The sequence below is a fragment of the Myotis davidii genome, unplaced genomic scaffold (assembly GCF_000327345.1).
Source record: "Myotis davidii unplaced genomic scaffold, ASM32734v1 scaffold629, whole genome shotgun sequence".
Taxonomy (NCBI): domain Eukaryota; kingdom Metazoa; phylum Chordata; class Mammalia; order Chiroptera; family Vespertilionidae; genus Myotis; species Myotis davidii.
The window spans coordinates 1527522-1541108 of record NW_006300210.1 but is presented as its reverse complement, the minus strand read 5'-3'; the positions used below and the strand labels follow the sequence as shown (position 1 = coordinate 1541108).

The window sequence follows — 13587 nt, the reverse complement described above, 5'->3', positions numbered from 1 at the left end:
ACAGAGAGGAAGGGAGAGAGATAGAGAGCCAGAAACATCGATGAGCGAGAAACATCGATCAGCTGCCTCCTGCACATCTCCCATGAGGAGATGTGCCCGCAACCCAAGTACATGCCCTTGACCGGAATCGAACCTGGGACCCTTCAGTCTGCAGGCCGACGCCCTATCCACTGAGCCAAACCGGTTTCGGCCATAATTGGTATTTTTGCCACCTTTTGTCCTCTGTCTTCTTGATTCCCATTGTTTTGTTTATCTTTTTTCCATTTTGTTGAATAACCTATGTTGAAGTATTTAAAAGCATTAATTTCATAAATCATTAGTTTGTTCTTTTATTTCCAAAATATATATAATATGTGTGTCAAGAATTATGATAGGGTCTGAAAATACAAATTTCTTATCTTCAAGGATTAGAGGGGCACTAAACTAGAGGAAGTCATTTACAATTATACAGAAAAGAGATGATGTTACACTAAACTAAGATAGTGGTAGTATGCATGGAGGGATGGGGAGGCTTGGTTAGGTTCAGAAAGTACTTAGAAGGTATGGGAAAAGATGTTGCCCGTATTTCTGAACAATTCGATAGCTATTGCACCATCGCTGAGAGAAGGAACACTGGAAGGAGGAGCGGGGTGGGAGCAAAGGAAATGTTGAGTTTCGAATTGGAGTTTTTATAGGACTCCCAAGTGGAGTTGGTCAAAGGATTTAATTTTTCTTTTTTGTCAGTAAAACTCGGTTAGTAATTAAAGTTTTTCCATCAGAGGAATGTATGTAATATATGTAAACTGCTTAGCATAGTACCTGGTACATAATAAGTACTTCATAATTACCGTTAATATTTATTGGTCTGAAGCTTAGGAGGGAGATTTGGATTAGAGATTTAGGGTTGAGAGTTATTAGTATAGAGGTAATAATTAAAGCCATAGAAGAATGTGTACAGTGTCAGGAAGAAAAAGCCCTCAGGAAAAAATCTTGATGAATGCTTGGGTAGAAGGAAAAGAGCATACTGAAGAAGAATAAGGAGCAAGGTAGGAAGAAAACCGGGAGCTTCATGGAAGCCAAGGAAGGCAGTGATTTAAGGAAATGGTGGCAACCATGGCCAGTTGGTTGGAGCGCAGTTCCATACACTGAAGGGTGGTGGGTTTGATTCCTGATGAGGGCACATGCCCAGGTTTCGGGTTTGATCCCCCTTGGTGGGGTGGGGGGGGGGGGGTACATGCAGGAGGCGCTTGTCTCTCTTTCTCTCCCTCTCTCTTCCTCTCTCTAAAATCAATGAAAAATATATCCTTGGGTGAAGATTAAATAAAAGAAGAAGAAAATAGTAGCAGATGCTTCTATGAGATTAAGAAAAATACTAAAATGTTTCTAAGAACTTTATAGCAAGAAATGGTTGGAGGTATTAGAGGTAGAAGCCATTATTTAGTGCATTGAAGACTGTACAAAGTGGGGAGAATGGAGAAACAGGAGCAGATATGCTACTTTCAAGACATTATTTGAAATGGAGGAAGGGAATGTACACTTTTCTCACTTATGAAATGAGGATGATAATATTTGTATAAAAGAATTATAATAAAACATGGTAAATGACTAGTATAGTGCCTGAGATAAATCATGCTAGTCATTACTGTTGGAATCTGAGCAGCAGGCTTGCTCAGAGCTAACCATATTTATTTTAACATCTGTGGTCTAGTATGACTCAGAGACTGCTTGGTCTAGATTTGTCTTCATCTATTTAAGTAAACAGACCTTCACCAAAGTCTTGCCTTTTACACTGCTCTACTGGACAATATTGATGCAGATCTTTTACCTACCGAGGACACATAATATCCTTTCTAATTTTATTTTTTCCAAATGTAGAACATCCTCTTTTCTTATCAGTTCTTAAAATGCACTTAATTTGCTTACACGCGTCATGCCTCTTCATTTGAGTATTTAATACCAAATTTGTATTTTTGAAATTTGTACTCTTGTTATCAGAAACATAGTAAGTTTTTGAAGGCTAGAGATTCTTTTTAATTTCCTTTGACACAATCTAGTATAGAGGTATAGATGGGTAGTTAAATGAGTTTTAGATGAATATTTTGTCTAAACCAATGCTAAATTGCTTTCTCTTTCTCTCCTAGCAATGGAATAAATTGCTTCTTTAAATTTCTTGCTTGGATTTATACGGGTTCGGCAAGTATGTTCTCCGAAGCTATACATTCTTTATCTGATACTTGTAATCAGGTGAGGGATAAAAGCTTTACTCTTATTAATTTTAAAGTAACTTTTTACTGCTTTAATCTAAAAGTTGGCCTGTTTTAAAAACTGAATAATTCCTATAGTTGGCATGTGGAAGAAAAAGAAAATTGTTTTACTTTTGAACAAGGAAGCACATAGAAATATGATCATGGTATTTTAAAGCAGGTTTTTAGGCTTTAAGGACTTCCAACAGTGGAATATGAAGTGTAAGATTATCATTCACTAAGTGTTTGGGCAGAAGTTTTTGTAGAAGAGATTCTTACTTTAGGTGGAAATTTATATCTGAACATAAGTTCTTATGGTCAATGAATTTAAGAGCCAATGAATTTAAGTTTTTTGAATAACTATGTAAATTAGTCCCATCTGATCGATTTAAAATTTCACATTAGACTTGTACTTTGAATTCCTTTCCTGAATTTTCAAATGAAGAAAGATTTTTATAAAATTAAAATACCTTCTTTAATCCAAATTTTGAATACTGTAAACTTAAGCCTTTTTAAAGAACACAATAAAACTTTCTTCTTGTGTTATTATTTCACATTTTAAAGAATGTGTTGTTTTAAGAGAATACCTTTTCAGTATTTATTTATTTATACCACTATTATGTAAGAACGAATTTGGGAGAACTTACAATAAAAGACAGCAGGTTCAATAAGAACATTTAAGACAAAGTTAAAAATAATAAAATGGTAGGGAGTAGGAGAGCCATCTTAACTAAAAATTAAACCCAAGAACTTGCCTAACTCACTGACAAATAGATTAACACCCTTTGCAAAAGTAAGGAAAGAAGTCAAACATTTACTATCAGTACTCACAAATCTTTCCCTTGAATTAAATTTTTTTGCAGTAAATATTTAATAACTTGTATCAATATAATATTTTCCCAGTTGGTTGTGGAGTGGAGAGAGAGAAGAGTGGTTGGGGAGAGATACATACCACATAATGTCTATTTTCTTAAAAGCTTATTTGGACTTAGGAAAATTGAAATGCAAAAATATTTGTACATATGGACAAGGAGATATGTACAGATGATTAGTTTCATTATTAGCTGTTATTATTAAAACATTAAAGATAGTTTTTCAGTGTCCATATTCTGAAGGACTATTCAAGGGTTTAACAGAATGTGGTAATTATAGTGATGTACTGTTCTGAAATGATAACATGATAAATTAAGGAAAAAAATCAAATTGTAAACCATTATGTAAAGAACCTTTGCTTCCTGCCATGATGAACTAAGGGGACCCGAACTTAGTCTTTTTCTGTAAACAACTAAAAAACTACATAAAATATAGGAAACAATATTTTTAAACTTTGGACAATAGTCCATGATCCTGGATAAGACCATGATCCTGGAGAGAAAGAAAACAAATGATTTGAACTCTGTGATCTCTGGCTTTTGTTGGAGGCACACGTGGGATGGTGTGTATAGTGGGAGGTAACAGTCTCATTGAACTGAGAAGGCAGAAATGAGAGTTTATCCAGTCTGAGGAGGCTGGCAGTTACATGGCAGAGTCCCACAGAGGGTCAGAGCTCTAAAGAGTCAAGTTGTAACTTCGTTACCTGCCAGAACAGAGCCCCACACTCTAGAAGGAAGACAACAAAGTCCAGAAACTCAATATAACATTCATGGTATTCAGCATTTAATTAAAAAAAAAAAGAATTTGACATCCAAGAAGAACATTTGACTTATAAGCAGGAGAAAAATCAGTCAATAGAAACAGACTCAAATGACATATGATAAGGATGTTAAATGGCTATTATTCATGTATTGAAAGGAAAACAGGTATATATTGATAAGAGAAATGGAAGATATAAAAAAGAGTGAAATGGAGCTTTTAGAGCTGAAAAATATGTCTGATATGAAAAATTCACTGTGTAGAATTAAAAGCAGACACTATAGAAAAAACAATCAACTTAAATATATGGCAGTAGAAAACATTCATACTGAGGGAAAAAGATTGAAAAAAATGAAGGGAGCTTCAGTGACCTGTGAGACAATATCAAGAGAATACTATCAAACATTTAAGGAATAAGTAATGCCAATAGTACAGACTTTCAAATATAGAGAAGAAGGAAATGCTTTTCAACTCCTCTAATAAGGCCAGCATAACCCTGATATCAAAACCTTACAAAGATGTTACAAGAAAGAAAAATGCAGACTAATATCTCTCAAGGAAATAGATGCAAAAATCCTTAAAATATAATCAAATTGAATCTAGCAATATATAAAAATAATAATATATCATAATCAAGTGAATATTATCCTAGGAACATAAAGTTAATTTAACATTCAAAATCAATAGGAATAGAAGGTTAACGTGCAAAAATCATTTGCATTTCTACTATCAGCAAACAAAAGGCAAATTAAATTTTTAATAAATTTTATTTAAAATCATATAAAACTAAATACTTAGGAGTAAATTTAATGAAAGATGTGCAAAACTTTTACAGTGAAAATTTAAAATGTGTCTGGGAGAAATTGAAGAAGACCTAAAGAAATGGAGAGATATACCATGTTCCTGAATTGGATGACATGACGTAATATGTCAAATCTCCTTAAATTGATCTATAGATTTAATATAACTGCAATCATCCCAGAAGACTTTTTTTTGATAGAAATTGAAAACTAAATAAAGTCTAGAACTTACAATGGAAATACAAAGAACTTATAATATTCAAAGCAGTTTTAAAGAAGAGAATTTGAAGGACTTCAAAATTTATAAAACTATAGTAATTAAGACAGTGAGATATTGGCCTGGGGATTGATAGACCATTGTAACTTAATAGAGGATCCAGCAACGGAATCACAGTTACATGTGGTCAGTTGATTTTTGATAAAGGTCCCAAAGCAATTGAATGAAGAAAGGAAACTCTCTAATAAGTGGCACTAGAAAGGTTTGGATAGCCTTATGGGAAAAAATCAAAGTACTTTGATCCCCGCCATAGATCATATAAAATTTGAGATAGGTCGTAGGCCCAAACATAACAGCAAAAGCTATGAGGATTCTCCTAGATATTAATTTATGTGAATTTTTTGCACACTTTAGTTTGCCGTGTATTAAGTGTTTAGAAAAAGAAGACAGTCCTTGCTCTGTCTTCTGAAAGCAGGTCATACACACAAAACAGCTATTAGTAGAAAGATATTCTAAGACAACATTTAAACAGTTGCATGATTGTATGGGGAAAACCTTAAAAGATAAAAATGATCACAGAAGGGGAAATATTATTAATGCTTCTTAACTACTAGGTGCTAATAATATTCATTAATGCTATAAACCAAATAAATGTAGGTTATATATGTAGCATATGTATGCACATATATACATATGTTGTAAATGAGCAGAGAAAGGTCTGGAAGGACATATCAAACATAACTAATGCAACCTTGCCTCTGGGGAAGGATAGGATTAGAGGATCTGTGATATTTTTATAAGAAGAACTAATAAATATGGTTCAGATTTAGTTTATAGAATACTTGATATTTCTACACTCTATTGCAGAGTCAACCTTAATATTGAAGATTTTAAAAATAATTGAATCTTCATTGACTTTCATAAACATAAACACACATACATATATACATAGTGTGAATTAATGAATACTTCAGTTTTAATGTACAGGTTTAAAAATTATATGTTCTTTATTTTTATTTTCTTAGTTTAATTCATTGAAAAGCCATTTGTTTTTAGGTAGTTTTAACCCTCTTTTCCTTTGGAGTCCAGTAGAAAAAAACCAAAATTGTAATAGTCTGTATATTTAGGGTGGGATTTCCAGTATCAAAACTTAAAAATTCATGGTCTCATTTTTGCCATATTTATGTTAGGTGTTTTGGGTTTTTTTTGTAAAGAAGTAAAATCTTATTTATAACTAGTCCTCCATCTTTATTTCTACCTTCCACATCCCTGATAATTACTGCTCTGTATAATTGATATGTAAAATTCCTGTGCATGGTTTTGCAGTTTTACTAGTAATGTATGTGTCCATAGACAATATATACTGTTTTAAAATTTGACAACCTTTTATTTGTACAGTTATACAAGTTATTCTTTATATATAAAGAAAAGATATTATACACACCACTAATCCTGCTTTTCTCCTCAGAGGTAAAAATATAGTTAAACGTGCATTTTTCTAGACCAGGAGTAGGGAACCTTTTTTCTGCTAAGGGCCATTTGGATATTTATAACATCGTTCACAGGCCATACAAAATTATCAGTTTAAAGATTAGCCTGCTATAATTGGTCAAACATATAATTAACTCACTCCTAATGCCTTGGCAGAGCCAGACCAAATGATTTTGAGAGCCTTATGCAGTCCGAGGGTCGGACATTCCCGACCCTTGCTAGGGCTGCTTAGAAGACTAGATTATATTGACACAACCTTTTATTTTAGAAACTTGCTTAAAGACATTCAGTTTATGTGTCCATCTTTGATTTGGAAATTATTCGATCTTCTGTCATTGTCATGCCCATTTTTCCCCTTTCCAAGTTCACCCTATTATTTCCAACAACCCCCTCACTGCTTCGCTCTTTCTTCTTGCAAACAGCTCTGTGGGAAATGCTGCAATTTTTAGTCTCTCTGAGGCCTTCTAAGCGCCGCATTCACAGGGCTGTGCTGGCATCGGGCACATCCTGGGGAAGAGAATTGGGGTGCAGGCTGAGAAGGGTGCGGCTTTGCACGGAGGCCCTTCACCGGAGGCCCACGTACAGGTGAGACTCCTCCGTGGAGCCTGCTGCCTGGGCACCGCAGGCCCCTCCTCCCTGAGGTCTCTCTCCCCCAAGGTGTCTGCCCGCACCCAACCAGTCCTCACATAACCATTTTCCTTGCATGTGTACATCCCAACTTCGCAATGCTCTCAACCTATATGGGCCACCGTTTCATAACCTACAAAGCTCTTTGAGCCTCACTTTGGGGGAAAAAATCTAACCTGACCTGAATCCCTGGGTGGTGAACCTCCCCAGAATGGACAGGGAGTCACCGAGACTTTTATTTATTCCACTCAGTGTGAGCATTCTTTTTTTGCAGAAGTTATAATGGGCTTGTCCAACAGGGGTGGGGAGCTTTTTTCTGCTAAGGGCCATTTGGATATTTATAACATCATTCACAGGCCATACAAAATTATCAATTTAAAAATTAGCCTGCTTTATTTCGTCAAACATTTAATTAACTTACCCCTAATGCCTTGGCAGGGCCAGACCAACTGATTTTGTAGGCTGGACTTTCCCCACCCCTGTTCTAGACCTTTCCTTGTGCTATACATTATATGTAGTTTAAAAAAACTACAAAACATAAGTTCTGTACTGTAAATACTGTTTCTAAATTCGCTTCTCCCCCTCCCCCCTTACACCTAATGGTATGTGTAGGAGCTTTTAGCATTCAGTACATAAAGCTCTATCCCAAATCCATTCTTTTAACTGTTGTAGAAGTAATTTATGGTTTTATTTTGCCATTCCTCAGTGATGGATTTGAGGTTGCTTTCAGATTTTTCATCTTTATAAGCAGTGGTGTTCTGAACCCCTTTGTGTTCATTTTTATTTCTCTCGGGTAAGTATTAGAAACCAGATAGCTGGGCTATTGGACATTGTATTTGTGTTTGTCATTTTCAGATTGCATCCTCCAGATTGGCTTTACCATGTTATACGCCTCATTTGCTAGTGATTCTTTATCTTTCTGCTTCTCCATAGGGTTTACTGGCATTGGGCATCAGCAAGTCCGTTCAAACACCAGATCCTAGTCATCCGTAAGGACATTGCCTTTCTCTTTTTTGTTTGTTTTGGTGGCAAGTCATTGAAATAAAAGCAACTTAATTTTAGAAGCCTGCTGTTTCTGTACCTGTAGTTCATGTTAAAGATTTGGTTATTTCTTCCACTGAAGTATACTCACTGCTGTGTCAAAGTAAATTTAAGATATAATTTGAAAATAGAGTTTAAACTATTTATATGCTTTGTAACATGGCATAGAGATCTTGTACTTTTTATATTTGATAATTAAAAACAAAGTTCATATTTTGATCTTAGAGTTCTGTTTTATTTGGTCAAAGGAAACATATATTTCATACTGAGACGAACAGACCACTCTATCTAAAATCTTAGCAATAGCCCTAGCCAGTTTGGTTCAGCGGCTAGAGCGTTAGCCTGTGGAGCAAAGGGTCCCAGGTTAAATTCTGGTCAAGGGCACATAGCTTGGTTGCAGGCTCCTCCCAGCCAGGGCCATGGTTGGGGCTCATGCAGGAGGCAACCAATCGATGTGTTTCTCTCACATCGATGTTTCTCGTTCCCTCTCTCTTCTACTCTCCCTAAAAATCAATGGAAAAAAATATCCTCAGATGAGGATTAACAACAAATAAATAAATTATTTCGTTGTCTACATATGTAAATGAGAATGCAAGGCCCATGAGGACTGAGCTTTAAAAAATATAAATAAAATCTTAGCAACAATAACTCCTACTAAATCCATATTTAATCTACTTTAATCCTCCTGTTGTGCTTTGGAAATAGCATTGTTAATATTTAAGATTATTTATTTGTAAAATGAGTGTGCTTTTTAGAATATATTAATTTGAATCCTACCAGTTATTTGATACAGAGATGTTTTTTGTTGCTTCTAACATAACCAGATAAAACTTTTGAATTCCACATGCATCATTTTTAAAAAACACTCTTCAGTAGTAGAATTCAATGAATCTGAAGACAAAAAAAAAAGCACTTTTATTGCTGTAAAGGAGTCTACCTCTATCCTTTATATAAATGCCTTTCTTTACTTGAAAGCAAGACACTACTGTTTTCTTTTTTTTTTTTTAATCCTCACCTGAGGATATTTTTCCATTGATTTTTAGAGAGAGTGGAAGAGAGAGGGAAAGATAGAGAAATATCGACGTGAGAGAAACACATTGATTGGTTTCCTTCTGCACAAGCCCTGATCATGGCCAGGGCCAGGGAGGAGCCTGCAACTAATCTTTGTGCCCTTGACCAGAATTTAACCCGGGCCTCTTTAGTCCGCAGGCTGACTCTCTATCCACTGAGCCAAACTAGCTAGGGCGGAACACTACTGTTTGTTTTTTTGTTTGTTTGTTTTTTACAAATAATAACATTTTAAAAATATTATACTTCCTGAACAGCTTTGTTCACCAAAATTTTAAAACAGGGTAAAATTTAAAATTGTAGGTTATGAAGATTTCTTCGTAAGGTATTTTCAAAAACCTACATTATTGCTCCCCAGTAGAATTTTCTACAAAATCTGTTCATTATGATAGTCACTAGCGATTTGTGGCTATGGAGCACCTGAAATATGGCTAGTGCAATTGAAGAACTACATTTAAAATTTTACTTAGATTTAATTAAATAGCCTTATGTGGCTAATTACTTATTTTGGACAGTGCAGATCTACTGAATTAAAAATTTTAATAAGAACCTACAGATTTCTTGAAAATACATAATGAAAGTAATGCTATTTAATTTAGATCTTCATTTACTGTAACTTATATTTATCTCCAATATTACTTTGGTGGGGGAAACTTTTAGAAGCAAATTTTTTAAATAAAGCTTGTAGAACATTATCCCATCTATAAACTAAGAATTCTGTATGTCAAGATTATATACTTACAAAAGGAATTTAAAAATCGATTTTTAATAAGAATTCTTGTTTAAATTTTCATCTGCCAAAAGGGTGCCATAGCATTTGGGTTTGGGAGTAAATTTCCTAGGAAATATTTTTATTATTGAGTGGCTATTTTCCTTCTATAGTATGTCATATTTCTTAACTCAATATTTTATTGGTACATATACAAATACAAAAGAATGCACATAAAGACAAAATATGCTTGAAAAAATAATTTAGATTTTAAAAATTGTCATTACAAACATCCAGAAAACTGAAGCTCTTAGTACTAATGATAGTAGTCAGTTGCTCTGTGTTAAACTATATAGAACCAGAAGCAAGTTCCCAGCATCAAATATGGGTAATATAAATCATCCATTGGCTGTACAAGAAGACAAAAATAACCCAGTCAGAAGCTGCATTACAAGGAAATTTAAATAATACCCTGCTCATTAAACATCTGATTGCATTTTTTTAAAAGATTAATTTTACCAGCATGTTGTGGTACATGATAGTAAAGTTCTAAATCAAAACAGACTATATGGAAAAGGAATTAGCAGATACTTACACTAAATTTTATTCATTATATTTATGTATTTTTAAATATGAGTTTCAAGTTTTTTCACTTTACATGTTGATTTTCTGATTAGATTTGAGTTTGGCACGTAAACTTAAGTATAAAACCATAACACCGTAATATTGTAAGAAGTTTTTTATTTTCATTATAGACATGTATTTTAAAAGGAAACCATTTGCATTTATTGTAAACTATATTACCATTTTTATTTTCCAGGTATGGATTTTCAAATATGCGCTATATTGCTTCACTAATTAGTGGTGTTGGTATTTTCATGATGGGTGCAGGATTATCTTGGTACCATGGAATTATGGGATTGCTTCATCCTCAACCAATGGAATCCCTGCTCTGGGTAATTATTACCCCCCCCCCCCATTAATTTTTCTAGTTTCTGTTGAAAAATAAGAAGAAAGACTTCTGTTCACTTTTAGTCCCAAGAACAATTACCTATCAGTACTTAAAATATCCAGTCCCATGTAATAGTCATATGTTGAAATTGTGATAAAGTTAAAGCTTCTCATTTCCCTCATCCTGGTAAGCTACCAGTATACTGGAGGAATTGGGGGAGGGGAGCATAGTCACTGTATATGTTTTCCCATCCCTAGGTTGCCTTCTGGCAGCATTGAAAATAGGGGACAAGAAAGTACTACCTTTTGGCATCAATGTCATTTTGCGTCAGTTTCCTTTGTAGAGATTTAAAGCTGTTTTTTTGTTTTTGTTTTCTTCTGTCATGGGCACTTCAAGGAAATTATCCTGCTTTGGCAGTGCCCTTGATGAGCACAGTTGTGTTTATGTGGGCTAGTGGTTTGGAGCTAAGAGTTGTAAAATCAGGCATGGGCCACCTATGCAAGGCTTGAATAAATGGTATGGCACCTCATTTTGGAATGTGGGGTGCTTATAACCTACTTTGTTCTCAACTGGAGTGCATCTCATTTTAATATCTTGTTACACCTATATACCTACATAATAACTGCCCTATTAAACGAGGCTTTTTCTATAGTTCTTACTGATTAGTCTCTTGCTATAATACATTTCAGATAATTAAAATGAAGAAGGGTATTTCCTCCATTCTGCAGAGGTTTGACCATGTTATAGTTATCTTACTGTCTTAGCATTCATCTAATTTGTACAATATTATTTTATAGAGCAAAGAAGTTAATTGCTATGGAGTTAGGGATTGATTATTAAATTTTCAATTGTGTGTATAAGTTTTAAAGCTTCTAGAAGCTCTTCTTTTAGTAACTAAATGGGGTTCCTTCCATTAGACCAGCGGTTCTCAACCCGTGGGTCGCAATCCCTTTGGGGGTCAAATGACCCTTTCACAGGGGTCGCCTAAGACCATCGGAAAACACATACAGTGGGGCCTTGGCTTACGAGTTTAATTCGTTACGTGATGGAGCTCGTAACTTAAATTACTCGTATGTCAAATCATAAAGTGAACGAGTGAGACACGTGATGCTGGGCTGATATTGTGGCGTTCACTGTGATGTTCACTGCGCCAACTAGCGGTGGGGTATCTGAAGCTGGCTCGTAACCCGAATTTTAGCTCGCAACTCAAAGCAAAAAATCGGCAGAGAAACGGCTCGTATCTCGAAAAACTCATTAGTCAGGACACTCGTAAGTCAAGGCCTCACTGTATATAATTAAATATTGTTTTTGTGATTAATCACTATGCTTTAATTATGTTCAATTTGTAACAATGAAAATATATCCTGCATATCAGATATTTACATTACGATTCATAACAGTAGCAAAATTACACTTATGAAGTAGCAACGAAAATAATTTTATGGTTGGGGGTCACCACAACATGAAGAACTGTATTAAAGGGTCGCAGCATTAGGAAGGTTGAGAACCATTGCATTAGACTGTGACTGTTTGTTATAAAAAATAGATCCAGCACACCATAAACCAGCTTATATTTATTAGGTATTATTTTGGAATCTTGGTGGACATATAGTGTCTCCCTTTATTAAATCCTTTCTGGAAAGAGATAGAAGGATTAAAAACAATTACAAGGAAGTTTAGTTACTATGTTTCAGATTGGCAGCATGATTGAGTGGTAAGAGCCTAGAATTGAAACTGAGAAGTCTGTGTTCTAATATATTTTTTTTTTTTTTGGTGTGTGTGTTCTAATTCTTAATGTGGTATCATTTTTGTCTTCTCAAGCAAATCACATAGCCTTTGGAAATTCAGTTTCCTTAACAGAATTATGAAAGTGTTGAACAAGGTTCAAAATTTTCAACCTCTATTTTAGGGAAGCTTAGGGGCCCAAAAGAGGTAATGTTAAAAATTCTATAGATGATTGATTTGAATTTCATTTAAAAATTTTAAAAGTTTGTGTTGCTAGTTTAATTCTTTCTATATACCTTGGATTACAGTTACTGAGATCTTTATTTAATTACAAGAATGTCCTGGGATTATAAGGAAAGTAGTGTTACCAAAAAAATTTCTGCTTATACTTATCTTTTGGAATCAGAATTCAGAAAGGATTCTCTTTATATTGGCATCCAAACAAATCCAGAAGTTTTTTGAGCATGGGAGTGGACCTTACTGTCTCTGGTTTTCACAACCCCAGATTTCAAATAATTTGTGTTAATTTTGAACTTCAAAAATTTTATACTAATTAAATAATACTTTAACCTTTTATATCATTAATTGAGCTTAGGTCATGGTATACATTCTGTAATGGTATAGCGCCTTATTCTGGAATGTGGGGTACTTATAACCTAGGACTGTATTATATATAGGGATGGGCATGTATGGAAAATTATATAATAATTAATAGATAATACAGGAATAAATTCTGTGTAGTGTACTCACAAATGTAACCTTCTTTTGCCCACCCATGTATACATTTCTATATATATAAAAGCCTAAGCGAACATTACAAATGAACGACCAGAATGACCAGTCGATCAGTCGTGTGCACTGACCACCAGGGGCCAGACGCTCAACACAGGAGCTACCCACTGGTGGTCATTGTGCTCCCACAGCCAGCATCCCGTGGTCCCCAGCCCCCGATTCCTCCCTCCATTTCCTCCAGCTGGCTGGCCAACCTCCTGCATCCCCTGCCCCCCACACCCCGCCAGGCCAGCCCCCGGATGGCCCCGATCAGGGGGCCATCCAGCCAACTTCCCGGGGCCCCTCCCCTCCCACCAGCCAGCCCGCCAATA

The 13587-nt window shown here is 35.0% G+C and overlaps 1 protein-coding gene across 1 annotated transcript in view; it reads left to right on the top strand.

Annotated features, from left to right (window-relative positions):
• Positions 1–13587, top strand: part of SLC30A9 (solute carrier family 30 (zinc transporter), member 9) — a 73186-nt gene that overhangs the window by 31458 nt on the left and 28141 nt on the right. Inside the window, exons 9-11 of the mRNA XM_015572391.1 lie at positions 2121–2223; positions 7923–7978; positions 10628–10763. Coding sequence (XP_015427877.1) covers positions 2121–2223; positions 7923–7978; positions 10628–10763 — 295 coding nt within the window. The remainder of the gene's footprint in view (positions 1–2120; positions 2224–7922; positions 7979–10627; positions 10764–13587) is intronic.